This window comes from Mytilus galloprovincialis, chromosome 3 (assembly GCF_965363235.1).
Source record: "Mytilus galloprovincialis chromosome 3, xbMytGall1.hap1.1, whole genome shotgun sequence".
Classification (NCBI taxonomy): Eukaryota; Metazoa; Mollusca; class Bivalvia; order Mytilida; family Mytilidae; genus Mytilus; species Mytilus galloprovincialis.
In genome coordinates, this window is record NC_134840.1 from 2,836,946 (window position 1) to 2,863,657 (window position 26,712).

General features: G+C 32.1%; 1 protein-coding gene and 1 long non-coding RNA gene across 3 annotated transcripts in view; both read right to left on the minus strand.

The window, feature by feature from the left end:
- Positions 1 to 4,400: 4,400 nt before the first annotated feature.
- The window catches only part of LOC143066949 (uncharacterized), a 135,626-nt gene continuing 113,314 nt past the window's right edge, over positions 4,401 to 26,712 (minus strand). Inside the window, exons 1-4 of one of the 2 annotated variants that reach the window (XM_076239820.1) lie at positions 10,634 to 10,760; positions 7,800 to 7,899; positions 6,794 to 6,870; positions 4,401 to 5,332 (exon numbers count right to left, since the gene is read on the minus strand). In XM_076239820.1, the coding sequence (XP_076095935.1) occupies positions 5,043 to 5,332; positions 6,794 to 6,870; positions 7,800 to 7,899; positions 10,634 to 10,682 (516 nt within the window). In that variant the 5' untranslated portion in view covers positions 10,683 to 10,760 and the 3' untranslated portion in view covers positions 4,401 to 5,042. Of the gene's footprint in view, positions 5,333 to 6,793; positions 6,871 to 7,799; positions 7,900 to 10,633; positions 10,761 to 26,712 lie in introns of those variants that run through there. The other variant, XM_076239819.1, reaches the window with a different exon arrangement.
- On the minus strand, positions 18,759 to 26,380 carry LOC143066948 (uncharacterized). Its single transcript, XR_012975806.1, has 4 exons — positions 25,420 to 26,380; positions 20,835 to 21,000; positions 20,300 to 20,382; positions 18,759 to 18,871 (listed from the first exon to the last, which is right to left on the minus strand). It is a non-coding gene; the product is annotated as an uncharacterized LOC143066948 (long non-coding RNA).

The window sequence follows — 26,712 nt, forward strand, 5'->3', positions numbered from 1 at the left end:
AGACAACAACCCGACCACTGAAGAACAGACAACAGCAGAAGGTCACCAACAGGTCTTCAATGCAGCGAAAAATTACCGCACCCGAAGGGGTCTTTCAGCTGACCCCTAAACAAATATATATACTAGTTCAGTGATAATGAATGCCAAACTAAACTCCAAATTGTACACAAGAAACTTAAATTAAAAATAATAGAAGACTAACAAAGGTCAGAGGCTCCTGACTTGGGACAGGCGCAAAAATGCAGCGGGGTTAAAAATGTTTATGAGATCTCAACCCTCCCTCTACACCTCTAGCTAATGTAGAAAAGTAAACGCATAACAATACGCACATTAAAGTTCAGTTCAAGAGAAGTCCGAGTCTGATGTCAGAAGATGTAACCAAAGAAAATGAACAAAATGACAAAAATACATAAATAACAACAGACTACTAGCAGTTAACTGACATGCTAGCTCCAGACTTCAATTAAACTGATTGAAAGATTATGTCTTCATCATATGAATATCAGGTACAATCCTTCCCGTTAGGGATTTAGTATCATACCATCCTAACATATATGAGAAAAACATAACCCGTGTCATGCCAACAACTGGTTTTTAAATGAATGTGTTTCGTTCCGATGCAAAGACCCTGTAAGTGAATCAATATTAACGCCAAAATATGCAATCTTTAATGACCTGACAACAGTATTGTAACTATATCCCTTCTTAATAAGTATATTTAAAGGTTTTGTTAGCTTCTGAGGTAAATACTGACATTCTTGTGTTTTATAAAGAATATTTCCATAAAAAATTGGATGTGAAATACCTGAACGTATAAGAAGTCTGCATGTTGAGCTATATTTACGAATGATGGTCTTATACCGATGATATAGAGAGGGATTTTGTTTGTTTTAAAAAAAGTAAAATCAAAAGGAGAGTTTGTTGCCCGTTCTTGGTGTGACGAACACTGAATTTCTTAGTTTAGAAATTTGTAATTCCAGCAATCACCAATGTAATTGACAATTGAAGTAAATGAAATATAGATGAAAATACCCAACTATTTGTTTTGAGAAGTGTATGATGTGAAAGAGACTAAGGGTAGTGAGTAAACACAATATTACAACTATGTAAGCTGTAAGTACTTCAATGCGTCCTCTGTATACACCACCCATACATGTTTTTCTCTCTTCTCTATTCGACATTATTCCACCATCTATTACTGTGTACGGATTTGCCGACGACCATACTGCTAATAAACGTTTCGTGCAAACATTAACGAATGAGATGGATGCAATTCGTGACTTACAGACCTGCGCTGTTCATATAAACACCTGGATGAACAGTAACAAACTAAAAATGAACAATGCGAAAACAGAGTTTATTCTCTTTGGCAGTCGACACCAACTCTCTAAATGTCAGACAAAAGAAATAATCATTTGTGGAGATGTTATAAAATCAAAAACATGTATACGGTACTTAGGAGCTTTTCTGGATGAGACTCTAAACTTCAAAGACCATATTACTAAAAAATGTAAAACAGCAATGATGAACTACTACAAAATAAAGTGCATAAGATCCTATCTATCGAAAGAAGCAACTGAAACTTTGGTCTTATCTTTGGTTATATCACATTTAGATTATTGCAATGTTATACTTTTTGGAATTTCACAAACTGATTTATATAAATTGCAACGTATACAGAATATGTGTGCCAAACTTGTGTTAAACTGTTCTAAGTATGATAGTGCCAAGCAGGCATTGTTTGACTTACACTGGCTTCCGATCAAAGCCAGAATTACATTCAAAATCTTAACATATATGTACAACTGTCATGCAGGTAATGCACCGTCATATTTGATCAATTTGTTAAATCCTCAAGTGTCGAAACGTTCATTAAGGTCGTCAGAGTCATCTATTGGTTGTTATGCAGTCCCATATAACAAAAGGAAAACTTTTTCCGATAGAAGCTTTAATACTATTGGGCCAAAATTGTGGAATGAACTAGGTACAAATGTACGAAACTCTGAATCTTTGGATACTTTTAAATGTCGGTTGAAAACATTGTATTTCGAAAATTATTTTGAACTTTTCTTCTTTTTTCTTGTGTATCACAGTGTATATTTTCAATTTTTGGTATAGTACATACATATTGTATTTTTGTATAGTATTTTTGTATTTTATATGTCATTTATGTACAACGCCATTGAACACATATTGTATATGTAGAAATAGGCGTTTAATTAAGTTTTCATGTTTCATGTTTCATGTTTGCTGCAGTCACATCGATCTTTTTAGACCCAAATATAGCAATACACTTTTTACCTTCGTGACAATTACATTGTTCTTCCTGCTAGCATCCTGCCCCATAGAACATTGATTGCGAGGGAAAATCACGTTTCATAAAGGAGGGACAAAAGATACCAAAGGGACAGTCAAACTCATAAATCTAAAACAAGCTGACAACGCCATGGCTAAAAATGAAAAAGACAAACTGGTTGATAAAAATATTTTAAAGAATTCCTCGAATGACCTTCCCGATTAGACTTATCACCGGGTTTGTACTCATATAAGCAACACCATGTATACCACATATAGAGCAGGATCTGCCTAATCTTACGTAGAAACATCAATCACCACAGGGTTCGTGTTGCTCAGTTCTTAGTTGACAAAATGTGTTTTATGTACTGTTGTTTGTATTTTTTTTGTTTGTGTCGTGCCCTAAAATTGTTAGTTTATTTTCCATTTATGAGTTTAAACATACATGTAGTATTTTTCACGTTTCTTTTTCTACGCATATATCAGCCAACAGATGTTGTTTAACAGAAATTAGTCGATACAAGCGCTATAACTGACTGAATATATGGTTACTGCTTAGATTAGAAAAAAAACTGATCGACGTAGATTACAGATAAATGCAACAGTAGTATAACGCTGTTCGAAATTCATATATTGATTGAGAAAAAACAAACAAATCCGGGTTACAAACAAAAACTGAGGGAAACGCATCAAATATAAGAGGAGAACTACGACACAACAGAAACACAACATTAAAATGTATCACACACAGAAACGAACTATAATATAACAATGGCCGTTTTCCTGACTTGGTATAGGACATTTTAGGAAAAAATGGTGAGTTTACAGATTATTCGAATCGTAAATCAGACACACACAAACTACAAACATTTTAATAAAATTCAATAGGACTTTATTTAGGTTTCTTTGACTGGTCCCGACATATATCAGATAATAGAAAGAGTTTAAAATAATATCGATGAACAAATGTTGCTTGTTAGCTTCCAGTCAGCTTAATGTATATTTACAAGTAAAAGTTATAAAAAGAACATAAATGCAAGACGCCAATTGACATATTATAAATTTCGAATTACATATATACATCTCACAAATGTAAAAAATACAAATGTACTACGAAGCAAAAAAAGATGGAACAACAATATCCGAATTAGGAATTGTCAAACATTCAATTGTTGAATTGCACTATAACAAACTAAGGTAGCTGAGGTGTCTTCCTCCATCATCGATTTTGAAATAGCAATCTTTAATCGGGCTTGACCTTGAACAACTTTTGAGAGTAGTATATACTTCATTTGTAAGTCTTTGTATGTCAATATAGAAGATAACGTGTTTTATCATATTTACGGATGTATTTGACAAAACAGAGAACACTTTTGTTTACTTTCCCAAATACGGATATGGATCACAGATATAAGGGAGGTAACTCTTATAATTTACTGTTATAATAGAATGTCATTTGAATTAACCTTTGTTATTATGAAGCAAGAAAACGAGCCATTTGACATAATGCTTTTTTATTTTATCTGAAAGCATCTTGTTAAACTATCTTCTTATATTTCAATTTAAACTTCTATCACGATGTGTTCTTTTAATCAAACACAATTTCGGTTTCTATACAAATCATGACAATTTTGCACGCCTAATGACCCACACTATTTATTTTATTTTTGAAAAAAAGTAGTTATAAACTTCATTTTTATATGTTATGCAAAAAATCAAAAGATTATAATTAAGACAAAGTTGGAATTTAGAAATTACCGAGCTATGTACACACAATTCAAAGAATTGCAAAGTGGGAACTATGACACATTTGGACTTCCATAGATTGCGAGTTCTTATTATATCGATATTCACCTAGACATATGTTTGCAATAATAAAGCTTCACAATTATTTCTGAATCTATAGTAATTTGAAAAAATATTTTATTGCATAAATCATATATAATGATACGTCATCTAAGTATACAGCACGTACAATATGACACATAATGTTAATCTAACAAAATAAAGAACTATAGTAATAAATCCAAATTACATGAATTGTTACAAATATATTTAAAAACTTGACTTATATAATAACACTTTTAGTTGAATAATATTAATAAATAGATATATAAACAATTTTTTGTACATCTCAAACATGTCTACAATGTATCATTTATCTTTTAATCTGTCTCTGCAATGTTTGCAGAAAATTTCATTTGCTAATTCTTAAGTTGATGTACACCCAAAAGGAAGCTGATTGTTCTGATAAATGATTTCTGTGAAACAGATATAAGCAAATATAATTATATTTTTCCATGGGACTTTTGTGGTTATAATATACGTTTAAGTAAATTGAGCCACTGCGATTATCATGAATTTAGCAGCTTATGTCCTTTAAAAAAAGTGTTACATTGAGCAACAAAACCTGTGTATACCTGTTTTCACTTTAATGTTAAGTTAATTGTGTAAAATCTCTTCTCAAGCTATCAATTAGAAGAAAGTCTAGATTGGAACTGTTATGTTTGATATGTGAAACTATTATTACTTTTTGAGTTACTTGTGATTAACATGACCTGTAACTGGATATTTCTAAATTTGTATTTTTAAATTCATAAATACTTTATTGCTCTCTTTTTGGTTTTGATAAAATACTTAATGTACACCGTTCTTTCAAGTATCATACTATCAAGATAAGAAATACAAGTAAATCCACACAGTAAAGTAAACGTTAAGTTCTTAAAACAGCAGCTGTAGCGCACACGTTATTGTTTAGTGGGTGGATATACTGGATCCGGGCCTGGCTGTGCAAACCCGCTTGATTGACCGTATTGTGGTTGACCATACATTGGTTGTCCGTTCTGTGGTTGGCCATACATTGGTTGTCCGTTCTGTGGTTGACCATACTGTTGTTGACCATACATTGGTTGTCCGTACTGTGGTTGACCGTATGCAGGCGGTTGTCCATAAGCTTGCTGACCATACTGTTGTTGCCCAATTACTGTGGTGTTGACACCTAGACGTGTTACAACAGTACCAACTGTACCTTTCTTCGCTGTGTTAAGTAAATTTAATCCAGATTTTGTTATTTGATTTCTTTTATAGGCTGTTAAACAATTTGGCAATTTAATATCACATCTCCGACTTTTGCTATTTATTATTTACACATTAAGATATTACAAGATGAAGTTTGTCAGTGTAGTATAATGAAAAACTTTCCACAACAAACCAAACTACGAGAATGAAAATTACAATAGGTCACCATTAATAAGAAGAATCCATATAGTACTTTAATCTATGAAAGTACCTAATATTACAAAATGTGCAACTGAAATCATCCCTTCGTACATTTTACGGATGCCAACATAAGTTTATTGACATATGATATAGGATATGATCCTTATGTCGTAACTACAATCCCGTTCCTCTTTCACGAATGTGACCTAACGAAAAAGACTATTTATCGGGTTTGCAATAGCATGAGCAACACGACGGGTGCATATATGGAGCAGGATCTGCTTAACCTTCTGAAGCACCTGCGATCACCCAAGGATTTGGCGGGGTTCGCGTTGCTTAGTCCTTATTTTTTTATGTTGTGTCTTGTGTAGTTTTATTTGTTTGTTTGTACTTTAATTGTATAGTCATGGCGTTGTCAGTTTATTTTCTATCTATATGAGTTTGACTGTCCCTCTGGTATCTTTCTTCCCTCTTTCAAAAGTGAAAACAAAAACCGACAAAGACATAAAAAAAAGAGTGACGAAAGATACCAAAGGGACAGTCAAACCCAGAAATCTAAAATAAACTGACAACGCCAGAATAACAATAATACACATGACACAACATAAAAACTAAAGAATAAACAACACGAACCCAATAATTTTACACATCCAACGAATTAAGTGTTAACAAGTCTATAGAAGCAGGACATTAAAAGTTTCAACAGGATGTAGAACTGTACGTGTTCACTACTGTGTAAAAACAATCGTTTGTATTATTAGATTTTATTATTTTATGAGTTTATTATTTTGGCGTATACATGTCTATATAACTTTTAACTATATCATAACAATTATCTAACATGATTGAAAAAAGATCGGATATAATTCATGTGCAGAAATCGCACCACTATATATTTGCAGAACAATTATTTGGGAAAGTTTTAAAACCCAGATTCAGCAACGATTATTGTCCTTCGTCCTTTCTTTATGAGATCAATGCATTCAATTTTACCCAAAACTCAACCAAATTCCTCATTTGAATATATAGGTCTATAAAAGTAACAATTTTGGCGCTCATTCTTCGTTAGTCTCAATATAAACATGAGTTTCAAATCCTATGACTGAGTCTATTATATCACATAAATGAAAATGCTAAGTACTTTGATAAACACCATTTGGTGTTATAGGTTTTAGATATTTATCAAACATATAATTTATCTGTTGTTTAACTCTGCGCAAACCAAAACTGGTTTCAATGTTATTTTGTATATCTAATTATATACTTAAAATAAACTTACTTCTACAACAGAGGTATATGAGGACGATGAAAAACACAAGACCAGCTATAGCTCCAATGCAGGCTCCGATTATTGCTCTGAAAACAGAATAAATCTCAAGTGAGTCAATGGTATATTAACGAGCAAATAAATAAAGACAACATAAGTATACCGCAAAACAATCATTAACTGATAATTTGAGTTGTAGAACTGTTTACATCATTATGAACATTTCCAGATCGTCTGAAAAGCTCAATGATCCCCTTTCCATAAAAAAACATCAAATTTTATGGTTGATTGGTCGCCTTGTTTGTATTTTGATAAACCTGTCTCGCGGTTTGTACTGCATTCTTTGTGATTTGCATCTTTATATTTTGGTTTGTATCCTTATTTGGTTTTTCGAAGGCTTGGTAAATGTTATTATTTTTGTTTACAGTAAGGTTACCTGTGACTTGATACATAAGCTATGTTTTTCATTCTTATTTTTGTGTTCCCTTGTCTCTGTTACTAAACGAGTTGAGATTGTTTTTTTGTTTTTAACGATTTTTATGTGTCTTTTATATGTAACAGACATGATATATAAGGGAACAATTCCAGTACATTGGTTTTATACTTTTTGTTTGATGGATGTTCATTTTAGTGTGTTATAAATAATATATGTTTCATTAATTGATCTGTGTTTAACGCCACTTTCAGCCTTATGTGCTTTTTGTGGTGGTCAAATTTTTTCCTTTCATTTTTGTAGGTTGAGTAGCAGTGTGACCGGGGATAACCCATCAAACTTCGATAAAGACAATGACATTCCTAGTAATTTAAGATTGGAGTCGAGAGTACTGGCACGTGTTGGTATGATAGTGATTCAGTGGTTGTGCTACTCAAGCCAAACGGCTACCGAGGCCAATAGATAAAATAGGAGGATTGAGGTCAAATCTTTGTACATGAATTTGACATATAATGCCCCCTTTAAACCTCCTTTAAACGATAAAAATTTTCTCTCAAAATATCAGGTAATGACCGTACTTCTTACCCAATGGATAAACAGGTTGTTGACCCAGTGCAAACGTATCCATCTAGACAGCACCAGTCATATCCTGTACAGTGATAGTAGCCATAGTAACACGACTGACCTGTAATACAGTAATACGTGTGTTTGATGATAACTAAATGCAGGATATTATCAAATATTGATTTAAAGTAGGAATTAATAAAAACATGTTCTATGGGTCATCAACACATCAGTAACAATAAAACCTCTTTTTTTACTAAAATTTTACTTTGTACAATTTGAATAAATGTGTTATACTACACTGTTTGAAAGACATCGAGACTGTTTTTCGCAACATCATAGCATCCTAAAAATAGCCATTCCAAATCATCGGGTAAAAGACGAAAGGTACCAGAGCTACATTTAAACTTATAAATCGAAAATGAACTTGCTATGCCATGTCTAAAAAAGCTAACGACAAACACACCAATATTTGCACACAAAGGATAACATAGAAAAATAAAGACTTAAGTTAGGGGGAGGTTTGGGATATCGATAACATGTTTGACCCCGCCACATTATATGTGTATGTGCCTGTCTTAAGTCAGGGGCCTGTAATACAGTAGTTGTCGTTTGTTAATGTGTTACATATTTCTTTTTCGTTCATTTTGTTTATATATATAAGGCCGTTATTTTGAGTTTGAACTGTTTTACATTGCCATTTCAATGCCTTTTATAGCTGACTTTGCGGCAGGGCTTTTTCCATTGTTGAAGGCTGTACGATGACCTATAGGTTACAAAAACCACCAGTCGTCCAAGCTTCTCCTTACGTTTCCTGGTACACTACATTTACTACCAAGGAATAATCAGTTGATTAGATGTATTGACATATACATGTTTTATTAAGATACCACTTATAATATTTTTCATTGTTTTAAGTTTCTATTAGTTGTCAGTAACATTTGAATTGTTATCGTGTGTCCATAAATACCGGTGTGTACCTTCTAAATTTATTCAGTCAAAATGTTTTTCTGCTCAGATATATGTATATGTGAAAAGAAAAACTATGTATTGTAATGACAAAAAGGAGTAATACTTGTTGTCTGTCATTTTGTAGTTTAATAACAAAATCTATACTCCTTCTTTTTAATAGATCGTATATTTGATGTTAAATATTGTTAAATAGATACATTTGAAAAAATAAGGAGTATAATACATCAAAAAACTATTTTTCAATGTAATAAAATCGTTTTTGTTGGAACAATGAATTGAATTGATTTACATCCGAAGACCTTTAACCCACTTTTTTATTCCTATTGACGACTCTTTTAAGTAATGTGTGGTAACGAAATCCTTCACTGTTTAAATATAACAAAGAAAAATTGCAGGTGACATCTTCTTTATTAGATTATTTGTTTATGGCGTTACAAACGAACTCCATTTGTAGATAAATGATTTGATTTGCAAATGTATTCTTTCATTTTTGAAATTGTATTCTGCTCTCATTTTTCTTTTCCAAACCGCTAATAATAATTTGAATTTCAAAAGAAATAAAGTGAAGATTATAAAATGTACAGCACTTGATAGATTGTAGAGCTTTGAACTACACTTAAAGTTTGAAAGTATAATGTTAAAAAGCTTAAAAACAAGAAAAAATGCAAAATTGTATGGCAGTTGTTATCAGAGAGCCTGTTTCTATGTATGTTGGCGTTTGTTTTTGTTGAATATCAGTGTTTCTGTTGTTACATGTTTTTCCTCTTGCAGTTGATGTGTTTTCTTTGTTCTGGTTTGACTTAGCTTTATCATTTATACGGTACTGTCATGATTTAACAAACTGAAAATGTCCATTTATAAATTTTGAAATTATTAAGGTATTAAGTTTTCAACTCCCTCAGGCAAAGTTGGCTTTAGATGAATTTGGCTATTTATTCTAGGTATTTTTGAAATACCTTTTCAACGGTTTCGGTACTTATACATCTTCTGTTTTCGAATGTTTGCCGTTGAACGTTCCTGAGGTAAAACCAGAAAAGCGCTTTGGACGCAAGAAATGATTAAACGTGTTGTTTCCAATTTTTTTCCATTACCATTGAACAGCGGAGTGCTACTGTGGTCTTTATTTCCTTATTTTCATGAGAAAACATATGGAAAAAACATGTTTCACATAAAATTATCTGTATGTACAATATAACATAACTTTCAAATTTGTAATTTAATGAAATATAACAATATAAATAATAATCAATCCATATTTATTTAATCTATAGTCTCATGACCTCAATTAAAAAACTTATTAGGTTTCGTTTTGAATAATTGATTTGTTGTCTGTGTTTCTATGGCTTTAGTAAAGCAATTATACATTCATTATGTCAATGTTTAATAAAGAATCGTTTTTTTCCAGTTAATATTTACAAATCATGTTGTAAATGAAGTGATCTATGAACATTTTTTTTTCAAATAGAAAAGACAATTTACACTGACAAAGAATTTTCGAAAATGTAATGTTGAACAGAAATGGATCTGAAAATAAACATATTGATCAATAAAAATAAACAGCATTTCTATCAACAGAATAAGTCAATAAAACCCATTTCAAAGGGGTCAGTTAAGTGACTTTATACAACAAACACACCAAAATTTATAATACGAATGCGTATATAAGACAGAATGTAAGCACACATTATTTTGCGTTATTCATTAACGTTGACAGTGTTTTGATCAAGTCAAGCAATATTTTAGATGTACAATAATCAAAATATTTCGCATCCAGTGTAAGGCAACATCTGTCAAATCAAACAGACAAGATGACACATTAAAACATTCATTGTAAATTCTGTTATATAATTGTTGATTCTAAACATATATATAAATGTTCTTACCGTCTACCACAGCAATTAACAACGGTATGACGAAAATAACGCAATCCATATCTGAACAAGCACTGATGTAAACTATTTCGAAATAACGATTTTAATGTCAATGTTTTTTAATTATTGGTTATATACAGATGGTTAAATGCTGACAAAATATGTATGGCTTAACAAACTTACAAACTATTATTTAAACTCAAACATTGTTATTTACAAATATATTCATGAATATAGATTTTTGTATTATTTATTGTTCTGTTGATTATTGAAAATTAGCAAGATATTGCCTATTATTATCATAGTTTTATGAAATTGTAGTAATTGTTTTAGAGATATCTGATACTACTAACCACACAGGTTGTAGAATTGGTAATAAATAATTCAAGCGAACACTTCAAATTTGACCAAAAAAATGAAAACGTTCTATAATCCGACAAAATGAACTGTTACAATACCTGTTCTAGCTTTGAAAAATGGCGATCCATCTGATAATTTAAACTATGACAAAACAAGCTTAGTTAGTGAGTTGGCCATATCGTGCACGTCGTGTGAGAATATAAGATTGTTACTCTGGTCTGATAGGCTAAGCTATATCATTATAACTGATGCTCAGTTTGCATTTCGACCCGGTAGTATAGTTTATCTACTTTCACTCAGAAAACAGCAAGAATCGTTTGTTATACTCTTTTTATACTACAAACAGGCAAGTGATACAGTTATTTATGGTTGAAATTGTAAAAAAATAGTATGACAGGGAAAGTTAAAGAGCTTAAAAGAGGAGTAAAAGATACCAGAGGGACAATAAAACTTATCAAAGTCTCTTTAGAGTATAACATATGTTTTGGATGTTTTAGATAAATTGCATGCCAAAATCATGGTCCTTGTGACTATGTGACAGTTCTGACTTGTGAACTCTTTATACTGCACTTCCTGAACAACGTATGAAACATTTTTTCCCTATGTTATTGAATGGTCGTTTGTTCAAACTGAATGCAAATATATTAGCTGCAACTCATTTAAAGCCTTCTTCTCTAATGAGAAAGTTTATTTGCTAGATATACTAGCTTACTGGAGGCGTTGTGAGACAATTGAAGCTGTTAATGAGAGGCATTTTATACTAAAGGGACATTCAAACTCATAGATCGAAAATAAATTGACAGCTGCATGGCTTAAAAAGAATAGAAAACTCGAAAAAGTCCGCAAAATAAGCTAGGCATAGAAAACTACAGACTGTGTAACACGAATCCCCCCAAATATTTGGGGTTGATCTCAGTTTCTCCAATGTAAGGCCCTTTCCCGATTATCAATTTAGAAAATGTTGTGATAAGTTTGTAATATAGAACACCCTGGTATGATAGTTTTGTTCAGTAATACATATTTATTTCGTTAATCAAATACATTGTTACACACACGAAAGAATCGAACAGGTTGAGATATAAACAACATAAGATGGTGACATGGGAACTTGACCTTTTAAAAAAAGGATAATTTACAATAAGAAATGATAAATCTATCTCTTTCATCGTACATGGCATTTAGCTTCCCGTTCAAGATCAAGAAATAAAGATCCAGGAAAGAGCAGTGTTCATTGAAAGTATTATCTTTATTTAAAGTCAGTTCAGCAGGACAAATCTCTTAGGTGTACATAATGAAGTCAGATAAATACTGTGTCTAGTCTTCTTTCTTCTCTTACCTATGGAGTAATTGTTCATGGTATATATTTACGTCAATCGTTTTACACAAGCCATTTGTTCCTAGTACAGCTTTTTGAATTGTATTGCTTTATATCAATTTAAGAAGCCTTGTATTCTTATGAAAACTACAATATTAAACTGTTCGTGACCAATTTATGTAGACAAAGGCGTTGACAATAATATATGATGAGAGAGGGTATGAATTATGTATAGTTTAAAGCAATAAATGATATAAATTGCATATGCATTTGGTAAATAAAGTAAACAGCAATATTACGCTGTTCGAAAATCATAAATCAATCGAGAGAAAACAAATCAGGGTAATAAACTAAATCCACAGGGAACACGTCACCTATGAAAGGATAAAAAAGGAATAACAAGACCACTGAAATGCATCTAAAACAAACATCAACGTTCATATTCTTGACTTGGTACAGGACAATTTAAGAACAAAATGGTGAGATGAACCTGGTTTTATGGCTAGCCAAACCTCCCGCTTTAAAAGATAATGTTACAAAAATACCACTAAAATGACAACACTACATTACCGAAATACAGAACAACACACACAAGAACACTAATCACAGAGAAACACACTAACAAATAGACGACACAGCATACAAACCGCAGAAGAACAACGATTGTCTTTCATCAACGACAGATAACACAAAAAGTCAAGCATGGTAACATTTCTTCTTCCATTAGTCTATACAAAAAGCACAAGCACCTGGTTAGCTTTAAATGTGATTTATGAATTATTTCAATCGTTCAGCATGAACTTACTTAAGAACCTTTTAAGATTTCCCCTCAACTCCGTGTCATTTTTACGGAGGAACGTAATACACTACCTTCCGAAGATAGATATATTTTATTGAAAGTAAAACACTGTTTTCTGAAGGTTCATCCAATTTCCACAAGATGCAAACTGATTAATATTCATGAAAAATGATGAACACTTTTTCTCGACTTCTTTCTTTTGCTGACACATCACTACATGCCCTACATTAGTTTTGCAGAGGTTTGAATAAAAACTACAATTTGAAATTTGTTTCAATATACATAAACAATTGATAAAAACATCAAAAGTGTCTGCTTTATAGATTTTCATAAATGAATTCTAAAACATATGCATACTAAATGTACCGTATCAAATGCATATATAAGAACAATTACTTATAAACTGTAACGCAACGCATGCTATTGAATGAAGAGACAATTTAAATATATTATTCTAAAAGCTTTTTTTGACAAAATTTTATACCAATTTCATTACAATCATTTCAAATTTTACTTTCCATAAAAGAAGTAAGAGCTTAGAATTGAGAATAAAAATGGAAAATGTTTCAAAGAGACAACAACCATGGAGCAGAAAGGTTTAAGGGGACGACCATTTAATGTTCGGGGGGGGGGGGGGGGGAGGGGCAGGAGGATTTTAAAAATGAATAACTCAGCCTTGATAATCACAAAAAAAATTGGTTTGTTCTGTGGTAGTTTGAAAATAAATAAACTGACTTACAATGTATTGAAAATAAATAACTCAGCAGGTCTAATCGAAAGTATGAGATGGCATCAGATTCTTCATAAAATTCATCTTTTTTCCAAAAATAAAATAGGGAAACACTTCCCAAACCTTTTAACAATAAAAGTATAAATATTATCAAATATTCTTGAAATGTCTGAAAATGGGTTTCATTTAACTTGAGGTATATTGTCTCAGTAACACTTACCTCACTTTCATTACAGGGAAGTAACTGCATTGAGGCAAATAGGCTTATGTAGGAAATTTCAAAACCAAAAGCATGTCTTTATATCAAATTGTTTTCACTTAGAGATTCTTGCAGTAAGCAAGTTCTGTTCTCCTTGGACATGGACCCTGTTTTTTTCAGGATCAATATTTCTTATTTATTTGTCTTCTGTTCATTCTGTATTCTGTTAGTGTTGCATTCCTTTTGTAATTTAGTAATTTTGTTATTAACTTAATCGTGAGTTTAAAAAAGAACAACATATGTCACATACTTAACTATGAGAATTACATTTTTGCTTTATCCTACATTTTGGTCTTTTAATGTTGTCCCTAAAAACTTAATTTTAACACTGAAAATATTGTCAAAAAATAATTAAAGCAGAACTTGCATTTTCAGATTAAGAAAAGGTCTGGGATTAACACCCAGAAAGAATGATTTAGCATCAGTTGTTCCATAGCTTCTTGGGGCCTTCAGTAGCATCAAAACCCCTTCCAAAAAAATCTTGTCTCGCTCCGCTCGGCGAAATATGTTTGGCAATAATTAATAAAAAGGCAAGTTCCAGCAAAACTTTAATACTGTGTATGTATGAAATACATGTATATACGCAGTTGGCAACATTCATTGCTGCAGAGGATAATGGTTAATTCTAATTAAATGGTACTAAATGACAATGAATATACATAATAGTTACATGTAGTATTTATAAAATGTATAATAAAATTCATTTAAAAATTGTATGTTTTTAAATATTATAAATATAGTTGTGAAAATGAATAATTAGTCCCTTGTTTTAATGAAAATGAAAAATCTTGCTTCAACAGTGCAGATAATAAATAATCTGTCCTCTTAGTTTCCAAAAATAAATAACTGATCCAAATCAAACCTCCTGCCCCCCCCCCCCAGAATATCAAATAGTCGTCCTCTAACTCATTTTAAAAATTGTATTCTAACACATTGTTAGTTATAATTACTAGGCGCCAATGAAATACAATAATTTTGTATTTTATTAATAAGAACGTTCGTATTAAAATTATTGGATTAGAAAACTCTGCTGAATCGATTAGATGGTAAAATTGACATATTCAGAAAATGGAAAATTATTCAAATGAAACGAAATAGATAAACAGCAATTACAATAGATTTTTTCTATGAATGAAACTTTTAACGACGAAAACATTTGTTTTTAATTGATTACCTTAGCTGTATATGTAAAATCTTTTAGAAATGTTTGGACCTCAATGCTCTTCAACTTTGTACTTTGCTTTTGCCTTTTATTTATTCGAGCGTCACTGGCGAGTCTTGTGTAGACGAAACACGCGTCTGGTGTAATTACAAAACTTAAAACCCAGTATCTATAATAAGTTTATTAAATACAGAAACCACTCAAAGAAATATTACAAATAAGGTAATTTGAACCAAATAAGAATTCCGGATGTAAAGGGTCTACTAATGGAAAGTTATAAATTACACATAGAACGTCGGAAGTAGTGTGAGAAATGTTATTAATCAATGTTTACCTGAGTAACCTGGAATATATCATATATATTATGACAGCGAATGGAAAGTTTACTTTTTGAAATCATATTTAAGAAGAATGTAAATATTTGTTTTATATTAAAGCTTATAAAAAACCCAGAAACATATAATGCGTAAATTTGCATGGTCTACATATGATTATAAGAAGCAGGCGACTTAAGAATATTTTGGGAATCAGGAACAATGTATTTGTATTGTAATAAACGAATAAAACTCGATACTTTGCGTTGTGTTACTTTTTATGCTCAAACTCTATATCGAAGGCGCCCACACAAAGGTACAAAGTAACGTCATCAAAATAAGACGTAAATACGGGAAACATAACGTTAACGTTTGCATAATATTCTCAACATACTGGGGGGCCGCAAAAGTATATCTTTGCATAAAATTCAAATATTTCTTTAAATGTCCATATATGAAACGAAAAAATATGATGGGCAATTACTGTCTCTTGAAATCACTATGATAAAATTGAAAATTAACAGTCTCTATAACGATTTTCAAATCGAACACAAAATTAAATGAATTTGTATAAGTTTTAAGATGTTTTTCGCATTGGCACTGTTCTTCTGGTATCAACTTCATTCGTCTCATCTGCTGTATTTGGTAGGTCCTCTTTGTTGATCTCTAGCGGATAAAGTTTGACGATCTGGGAAAATTGCTTTTTTCCACCGAGTTCGTGGTTTTTCGTCATAAACTTGTACAATATCTCCGACACGGATGTTGATTCTGTTGTCCCTTCTATTTTCATGAAACTCTATAACGTGATCAGTTCTCTGTTTTGTAATAACATTTATTGGTAAGGTCTCATGGTCATGTTTCCATGGCAACTTCGGTACGTATTTATTTTCATGAAATTCTACTGACGATTTTCGGTACATATTTTCATCTTCATGTTTTGTGTCGACTTCTCCTAGTGACTCTATTTTAAACTCTTCCGGTTTAGGATTTGTCAAAATGTTGAACATTCCTACTAGTCCCGATTTACGATTCACATCTGGTGATGTCGGACCAGACAACAGGTAACCAAGTTTAGACTTAACAGCTGTCGGACCTATTCCTCTAATAACGGTATCCTCTACAAAATCCCAGTAAAAATCAGCTCCTATCAGTAAAGATATTCTAAAATTGTTGTCGTTCGTGATCCGGTGCGCTAATCTTAATCCTTTTAAATGTTTGCAATCTCGGGTTTTATTTGCACTATAATTTGTGATCGGATTTGCTATAGTTGGAACTACTAAAACTTCAATGGGTATTTTCTCTCCTTCTATTGGCTCAACGTATATAATTGCTTTCGGTAAGTGTTGGACTCTAGTGCTTGTATTTCCAAATGTAGAAAGATTGATCAATTCGGTACCTTCTGCCTTTATGTCTAGTTTTGAAGCTAATTCCTCGGTCACGAAAGAACGCTGTGCTCCTTCATCGAACAATATATTCGTGTTCATTCCTTGATGTTCACTCCAAACGGGTGCTACGGCGGTTTTCAATAATATGCTAGAACGGGATTGCATCGTGGACGAATGAAAACTTGTGGCAGTGGCAACACTTTCATTGTTGACTACGGCGTTAACTGACGTATCATATCTACTTACATTAGCGGTTTTATCAAAGTACGATCTGTCGGTATTTTGGGTACATATACTAGTATGGTGATTCTTGTTACAGAATCTGCAACGAAATTGAGATCTACATTCACATGCGTGGTGCGATCCCAAGCAATTAAAGCATAAGTGCTTGTGTTTAATAATTGTTATCCGGTGTTCATAATCTGGAACCTTTAAGCATTTTGCGGGGTCGTGCATATCGTTGCAATAAATACAAGGTTTCTGACGAATGTTTGTGCTTTGGCGGTAATCTAATCTATCTTGTGTTCGCGGGTAATCTCTCGTATCGGCGCTTGTCAATAATGACGCTATAGACGGTAAATTTGCATTTACTTCTTCGGTTTCAAATCTATCTTGTATTTGCGTGTAGTCTCTATTATTGGCGATAGTAAAAAATGACGCTGTAGACGGTAAGGTGTCAATAAATACATCGGTGCGTTTCTCTCCGGCTTCTAAAATTGTGATTTCTTTCAATATCCCATATCTTAATCCTTTTAATTCCCAATTATCGGTTCCGTTTTCTCTGGCTAAGTTTTGTCTTACAGCTGACGGTAGCTTATTCAAGATGATTGGGATGAGCAGTGCGCCATATGAATCTCCCGATCTGCCTAACGATTCTAGGCCTCTTATATATGCTTCTTGTTTGTCGTAATAATTACGGAGGCTAATAAGGTTGTATTGTGGTGCGGGAAGGTCTAACAGGGCTTGCATGTAGGCATTCGTGATTTTGTGTGGCTGACCAAAACGTTCTTTTAACAATTTTATAGCTTCCGTATAATTATTATTTGTGAGCGGTAGTCCATCAATACATCGAGCGGCTTCATTACCAAGTTGCGATTTCAAATATGTGAATTTCTGTATGTCGGTAAGTGTGGGATTATAGTGTACAGATGATTCGAACGAGTCCCAAAAAGTTTGCCACATGAGTGTTTCTCCTGTAAATGTAGGTAAGGTGAGTTTCGGAAGTTGGTGATTTTGCGTAACGTTGGGCGGAACATGGTACATTTGTTGTTGAACAGAGCTATACGTATTTTCTACTGAACTATGCTGATTCGTATTTTCCGTTGATTGATTAGGCCAGTTGGTAATATTCGAAGTTGGTGAATTTGAGTATTTTTTACGTATGTGTCTTATTTTTGTATTCAGAAAGAATTTATACTCATCTGTCTGTAGAATTTCATCCTCAACATCCTCATCCTTTGTTAAATTAAGAATTTCTTCATTCAAAGCACTAATAATCTTCTGTTTTTGCGAAAGTGTTTCTAATAATTCTGTACTTTCTTCTATCTCCAAATCCTGCTCTTCTTCCGTTTTTCTCAAAAGTCTTGTTACAGCACTTCTATGGCCTGCTCTCACCGATTTCAGTTTACTTTCCATGGCGTCACGCACCAAAATGTATTGTAATAAACGAATAAAACTCAATACTTTGCGTTGTGTTACTTTTATGCTCAAAATCTATATCGAAGGAGCCCATACAAAGGTACAAAGTAACGTCATCAAAATAAGACGTAAATACGGGAAACATAACGTTAACGTTTGCATAATATTCTCAACAGTATTGTTGTCTGTTAATTGAGTGCATCTGATAAGTTGGTTGTGCAGTGTTCGTTGCTGTTACAATTGTTCTTCGACCAGCTGGATGTGCAATCACCCGTCCAGGCGTAGATGCTTCAAATGAAAACAAAACATTATTGATAAATATATAGGCATTACAAAAAGGATTGTCAAGTTTAATCGTTGTTATAAATATTTTGATATGAGCGTCACTGATGAGTCTTATGTCGACGAAACGCGCGTCTGGCGTACTAAATTATAATCCTGGTACCTTTGATAACTAATCATATCCTTAACAATTATTTAAAAGTATCGACATTTCGGAAAGCAAATATTAAAGTCTATAACATTATCTCACTGAGAAATGTGTTGGTTGATGAACTAGTAAAAATTAATATGTACTGGCGCTTACAAGTAAGCTTTAAGTTCAAATATAAACTCGTCGACAATTTGACGGACACAATCACGAGTATGTTAATACTTCTGGATTATCTGTCTCACAAATGATGACTGATATGTTTCAATGTTTTTGGCCACAAACCCGTCTATTTTTTTCGAATATCACCTTCCGCATCACCGTTTTGTTCTTACATGAGCTATCCACGGGTGCCATATGTGGAGAGGGATCTGTTTACCTCTTAAGAGCACATGAGATCAACCTTGGGTTTTTTTGTTGGAGTACTTTATGTTCTATCTGTAGTCTTGTGTGTTGTGTTTTATATACTGATGCAAATGTATGCACCTGTCCTAAGTCAGGAATCTCATGTACAGTAGTTGTCGTTTGTTTATGTAATTTATACGTGTTTCTCGTGTATCGTGTGTTATATAGATTAGACCGTTGGTTTTCCCGTTTGAATGGTTTAACACTAGTAATTTTTGGGCCCTTTATAGCTTTAGAGGTAGGAATTTTGTAATTTTACTCACTCCTGTATTAACACAAGTTGTGGTTAATTGCAAAACTCAGTAATTTCCTTTTAATTACAATTTTGGTAAAAATATTAATAACATCGTTACCCTGATTAATTCTTCGCTGTACATAGTCAAAACTGTTCGTAAGAAACGGCAGAAATTTACACAATGGGAATTATTTTGATTTAATCGTGAATTTTTGTTTTCCTATTTTGTTTTAGGACGTAAATGTTCCTTTGGTCGTTCTTTTTGAGTCATTGTGTTAGTTGTTTTAATTGCCGGTTTGTTCAGTTAAGGATGTTCGCTCATCTTTTTTTTTTGAATTTTTGCCACATATTCGGAATCTTCTGGTTTTATCTATGTAGTGCCATTCTTTTGCTTCATAAGTCATAAAGAAAAAGGGGTTCCACTTTTAAATATATGAAAAGCCTTGAAATTATTTCATGCTAAATTTTCAATGGCTTAATTCTCGAAAACAAGCACACGCACCCTTCATTTTTGTCCCGATTTTTTAGTTCCCTTATTTCTATACTAGCAATTTATAACAGCCTTTTAAAAAGATTGTTATTGTAAAACAGAGTAGAGAACATCGGCTTAAACCTTTTGCTAACTGACTTGAAAATATCAACTTACATCTGGCTTTACAAGCGTAAACAATTATACAAGTCACTATTACAAGGCAAAATAAACCGCCCATGCAGCCTCCAACAATCATCCTTAAAATAAAATAAATAAAGATTAAGTTAAAGATAATATAATGTTAAGGTTTGTATTGTTGTATTGGACAAATGAAAGAACGACTTTAGGGAGATCTTTCTATCGATAAAGTAGTTCTTTGTTTGAACAATACTGACACCACGAGGTATTGGTTTAACAATTTTAAACGAATTTAAAGAAAACAAGACTTGACCTTTATTTCGCGTATACGTTAAAAATACATCTTTAAATATTCCCATTTCACATTGTACCTGTTCCATTAACTGGATGATCGTCATAAATATTGTTTTTTTTATAAAGCGGACATCAGAATAATTTTGTTTTTACCAACAAATAGCGGCAACTGCATGTTGTTTTGGCTTTTGTTTACTGTATATATATATTAAAATATGTATCAACCCTCCGTAAGTTATGGTTGGACTTTACATGTGTTTTAAAGTAATCCACTTACCCAATGCGCGCTGAACTGATGGAGGAATAATAAGATGACAAATTAGGCGAATAAGGTGAATTAAACGAATTTGCATTACACATAGAGGTACCAGTACAACTGTATCCGTTTGGACAACACCAGAGATATCCAGAACAATGGTAGTAACGAGATTGACACTGCGCCCCTGAAAATGTGGCGTTGATAAATAAATATATACATGTTAATAATTAATAATATTTACTTACGACTTATATAACTAATGATAATAATATTACTGCTACTACCAATAACTACTGAAATAAAAAAATTATAACAAAAATCGTAACAATAATCTATGAAATTCATAAAAAGGAATTGAATACACTTTATTCTTCAAATTTCAACTTAAGTTACAGAATCAAATAATATCAATCGTTTTTTTCTTAATTATTGTATTTTAAGGTAGCACCTTGTAAATACAGCTGTTTCTCAAACCACGCCTCTTTTGGGAGATCTAGAATATTCATAGAAAATTAATTTTGTTTACATAATGGTTCCCAGTTCTGATCTGTATGTTGCATCTCATAGAGACAAAACTTGGAAATGTTACCAGTAAATATACATGTGCATATTGTTTATATGGTAACCCTTCATTCGAGGTAGGGGTAGTTAAGAAAATTAGTGTTAGTTTAAAATCTGAGAAGTTCAGGGCTCAGGCATAAACAAACACGAAATAATAGTTAACGGAACGGATAATAGCGGTCTTTGAAAGGTGGTATTGAGTTGAGGTTGAGGACAAACATTTTGAAGTTTTGTTACAAATGGACACTTCATTTATTCTTTGTTAAATTAAGAATTCTTAACTTTATTTATTCTTTGTCCCATTTTGAAATTCTTAAGGACATAAGAAACAGGTGTTCAATTAAGAATTAACTTTTCTCTTTGTCAAAACTTCAGTAACAGATTTTATTACATAAAATCCTCTTACACTCTTTTGTTCAAAAAGATGTAAATTCTTTGCATTGTTAATCAGAATTTCTACATTAGTTTCAATTATGCTCTTGCGTAAAGGTTCTCCGAGCGATATAGGGGATAATCCTAACACGTGGTGACTTTAATTTTTGTGTTACCATGAATTAATGAGTAGAAACGAATTCTGATTGGTTGAACCTGCAAAATTGTTCAAATCTGTGAATGGTTATTGTCTTTATTCACTGGAAAGCGTCACTTTTCAAATTGAACGCCGTGAATAAAGAATATTTCTCAGAAATCAGATTTGACTATTTTCAGGTAATTGAAAACTAAGTTTGATTTTAATTTCAATATCTATTTCTTTATAGATTCAAAGTACTTATTTCATTTTTACAATGTGTCGTTTTTAAAGTTCTAAAAGCTCAGGTAAATGAGTTAAGCCAATTTATTATTTTAAGAGAAATTATCTTTTTAAACAGTTAGAGAAAGACGCCAAACCAGTTGGTTAATTTTAAATATGTATATATCTTTTCAAGTTAATATTTTAGAAGTATTTATCAATTTAAAACATATTAAGTATTTTTGTAAATGAACACTAGTTACCAAAACTAGACTAAAATGAAAACGCTTCATCAGAAGTATTTTTTATATGGGAGACAACTCCAGTTTCACCGCGACAAGTTCATGAGCAAGTAATATGTATCAATTTACAGTTTACCCATTATTTGTGAACAATGGTTTGTGTAAGAACATTATTATTCTGGCGTATATACAAAATTTAGTCCTGGTATCTATGATGAGTTTGTTTACAACCACTGGGTCGATGCCACTGCTGGTGGAGATTTATTTCCCCGAGGATATCACCGGCCCAGTAGACAGCACTTTTGTGCTGACATGAATTATCATTGATATGGTTATATTTATAAATTAACTGTTTACAAAATTTAAATGTCTTGAAATTCTAAGGCTTTTCTACCTCAGGCATAGATTACCTTAGCCAAAACTTTTAGGAATTTTGGTCCGTACTGCTCTTCAACTTCGTACTTTATTTTGGCCCTTTAAACTTTTTGGATTCGAGCGTCACTGATGAGTCTTTTGTAGACGAAACGCGCGTCTGGCGTATATACAAAATTTAGTCCTGGTATTTATGATGAGTTTATTCAAAGCATTTTGCATTAGTTGCCATGGTCGTTAGGTAACAGAAAGCTCTTAGAAGCTATTAACTGATGTCCTCTATTTATCCCATTTGCAAAGCCCAGTGTTTCTTGTTTTCTTATTTCATAAGATTCCCAGTTTGTTTATATAGTTTTCTTGTTCAAAGTAAATGCGTTTATTGAACTTCTTTTATTGTGTTATATACTAGATGTATAAAGTTCCCCATGTTCTTATTTTTAGTATGTGAGCTAGTCCCAGTCCCAAGATTTAACTTTCACAGTTATCTCCCCCTTTAGATGCAAATTTGTTTACAACTGTTTGTTTTTCTGTAAATAATAGCCTACAGCTATGTTACACTGTAAATACATGTTTTTGATAGTAAAAGTTTCTGAGAATAAGTCGAAATTATTCAATTAGAGAGATATTAAAATAGTACAAATGAATAGTTTAAAATTTGTTTAATTGTTTACTGCAAATCCCATGCATGTCAGGCTGCACAATTCAGAAACCAGTCAAACACTTTAGAGTTTACACTGTTCAAGGTGAAAAAGAAAGACACTTCACAGTTCTTATCTATAGTATTAATAACCCATGATTTGTTATTGTATCATTTATTGACTGCACTGTTTTATATTCTATTATGTAATATTGTTATTATATGGTGACTTTTCAAATTGAACGCAGTGAATAAAGACTATTTCTCAGAAATCAGATTCGACTTTTTTCAGGCCTGTCAGAAGACTCACGTCAACAAGATAATTATCTTGTCACAGCAACTGAAATCATACAGTCAAAATCACCCTGCATCTACGTGTCATGCTTGCTTCTAAAGCTCTACCACAAATCAAGAACAACACCCCAAACCTCAGTTTGACATATTAATTGATATGTCTACCCACTGTTAGCAATATTTTCCAGCACTGGTAATCATCAACATAAACATAGATACAATACGATGTGGTTTAAGTGCTTGTTAGACAGCATTCCATATTTAGTATCCCTTTTTTTAAGATTACTTTTATTTTGGTGTAGAAGTTGGAACTTAGAAATAAGATTAGCTCAAATGAATTTCAAAACGAGTTTATATATAATTTGCTGTTTTTATTAAAATGCAACAAAATTAAGGCATTTAAGAAATAAAATATAAATGTTAGTATAAGTAAAAAGAAACTACAAAAGTAATTCACATCAAGGAAATTCTAATCAGAAAGTCCCTTATCTAATGGCAAATTTAAAAGCGCCATAACATCAAACGAACTTTCATATTTTGGACTTAATACAAGCATTTTATGACAGAAAATGGTTGATTACACCGGGTTTTATAGCTACATAAACCTCTCATTACAAAAATAACACATCTAGATATAAAATAAAAATAAAGAACATCTTGTAATGAAATGTTTTCTGATCAGTTCGTAGCGGTTATATTAATATTAACATTGATAGTAATATAGTGAACAAACAGCGAGTTCATATTATACAATTCAGAATGGACGCACAAAGAGCGCACTGTACACTATTAATAAACTGTTAACACAGAGATATGTCTCGCATTTTATAAACATGATAATATAAATGTTCATATAAAAACAGCAATACATTACGTGTAAGTTATGCAAACATTAAAAGCTAATGAGCCATGACTGAAAGTATATGGCTAAACAATATCCATGGAAATAAGATATATGAATGTGAATATAGCTGAATACTAAATATTATTGACTTATCGTTTCCTTTAAACAAACCTAGACAGAAACATTAACATGCAAATGATGTAAAAGTTTTAAAGTGGATGAACCATGGTGGTTGTTGGGGTTTTTACGGATATGAGACTTGCAAATGCCAATACATTAGCATACCAAATACCATTTACTTCACATTAGGGGTTCATCTTAAACTATTCTTCACAAACCAATACATGTAAACTACTTAAAAATTTCAAAGTCAGTAGACCATGACTAAGGAAGCGGGGTCAAATATCCTCAATGTATTAGTAAATGATATGTTTAATGTTAATAAAACTGCATACCAAGTAACTCTCCACAAGAGACAAAAATGACACAGAAATAAACAACTATAGGTCACCGTACGGATTTAACAATGAGCAAATCACAAACCGCATAGTCAGCTATAAACGGCGCCGAAATGACAATGTAAAACAATTCAAAACGAGAATATTAACGACATTATTTATTTAAAAAATATGAATGATAAACAAATAGGTAGCACATAAACCAACGACAACCACCGAATTACAGGCTCCTGACTTGGGACAGGCACATACATACATAATGTGGCGGTGTTCAACACGAAAGCGGGATCCCAACACTCCCCTAACCTGGGACAGTGGTTTAACAGTGCAACATTAAAACGAAGTATAAAAATCAATGTCAGTTTAAAAAAAAAAAATAACCCTTTTTGAGTCCGTGTTTTTTTTTATACAAAATTCGTGAATTAAAAACATTAGTAAAATGTTTGTTGATTACAGTAAACCTACCTTTCACAATATTAATAAACTCCGAAATAGTTATTATAAATAACACGAAATCCATATTAGTTATATTACTTTTACAACTATTCCAGCTCTGTGGTTTATGAAGACGTCACAGAAAGTCCTAAACATTTTGTTTACAAAATGCTTTATTATATATGCATATGTTCTTTACTACCAAAATCTTTTTAAAAAAAAACCCATAGGTATTGCAAATATTCAAATTGTATATCCGGATTTGATAATGAGTTTCAACTAAAATGCTTTAATCGTAGTATATCAATAACAGTACTTGTATAACTTGTAGAAGATTATATTTACCAAGTTAATGTAGCGCATCTATATATGTCCCCTAGACAACAATAAAACACAAATCAGAGTTAAGTATGAGATAGTGGTTTATCTAAGACATACATTAAAAAATAGGAAGACTTATTGTTGGTATAACATAAGCAACACGTCATATGTAATATTTCAGACTTTTACTGGTTTGTAGTGAGATCATTATATCGAACGCCTGATATGATTAAACAAAACTAAAATATCCTCGAGATTTATTTTCTAGTGTTGGTCAAACAAATTATGATACTAAACGTAAAATGACAAACATCCTGGACTCCGTGTAAAATTCAAATTGGAAAGTCCCTTATCAAATGACAAAAATCAAAAGAACAAGTACAATAAACGAATGGAAAACAACTGTCATATTCCTGACATGTTACATCCATTTGTATATGTCAAAATAGTTGATGATTGTGTTTTATAGCTAGCTAAACCTCTCAATTGTTTGACAGTCGCATAAAACTTTGTGATGTCAAATCGAACAGTTTTTCCTACCTGGTTACTCGCACAATCTTCTGGCCAATTAACCGGTAAACCAATAGTAAAGTTGATTTTTACATGTCTTATAGATCTACAGTATTCGACTAATGCACGGTTGTTAGTACAACGAATTGATATTTATACTTGTTCAGCTTTGATCACTACTAGTTTTTTTACCCGTAATAATCCAATACTACCATAAGTTCTCGACATATCTTCATTCGGATTTAAAAGATGACATTCGATTCGTCTTGATCTCGACGAATTTACAAAGTGTTAAATGGTGATCGTTTCATTTTATTTCTTGCGTATCCAACAATTTTCGGTAATATTCCAATTAAAGTTTTTTTTTTTTTTCAACTATAAATATTTTATTTCACTACTGGTTGTGAACAATGTCCCTTAGCACTACAACAATGACGCTAAGGTGTTATTATTTCATTTTAAGTAATGAATAATTCCACTGAAGTTGCATTT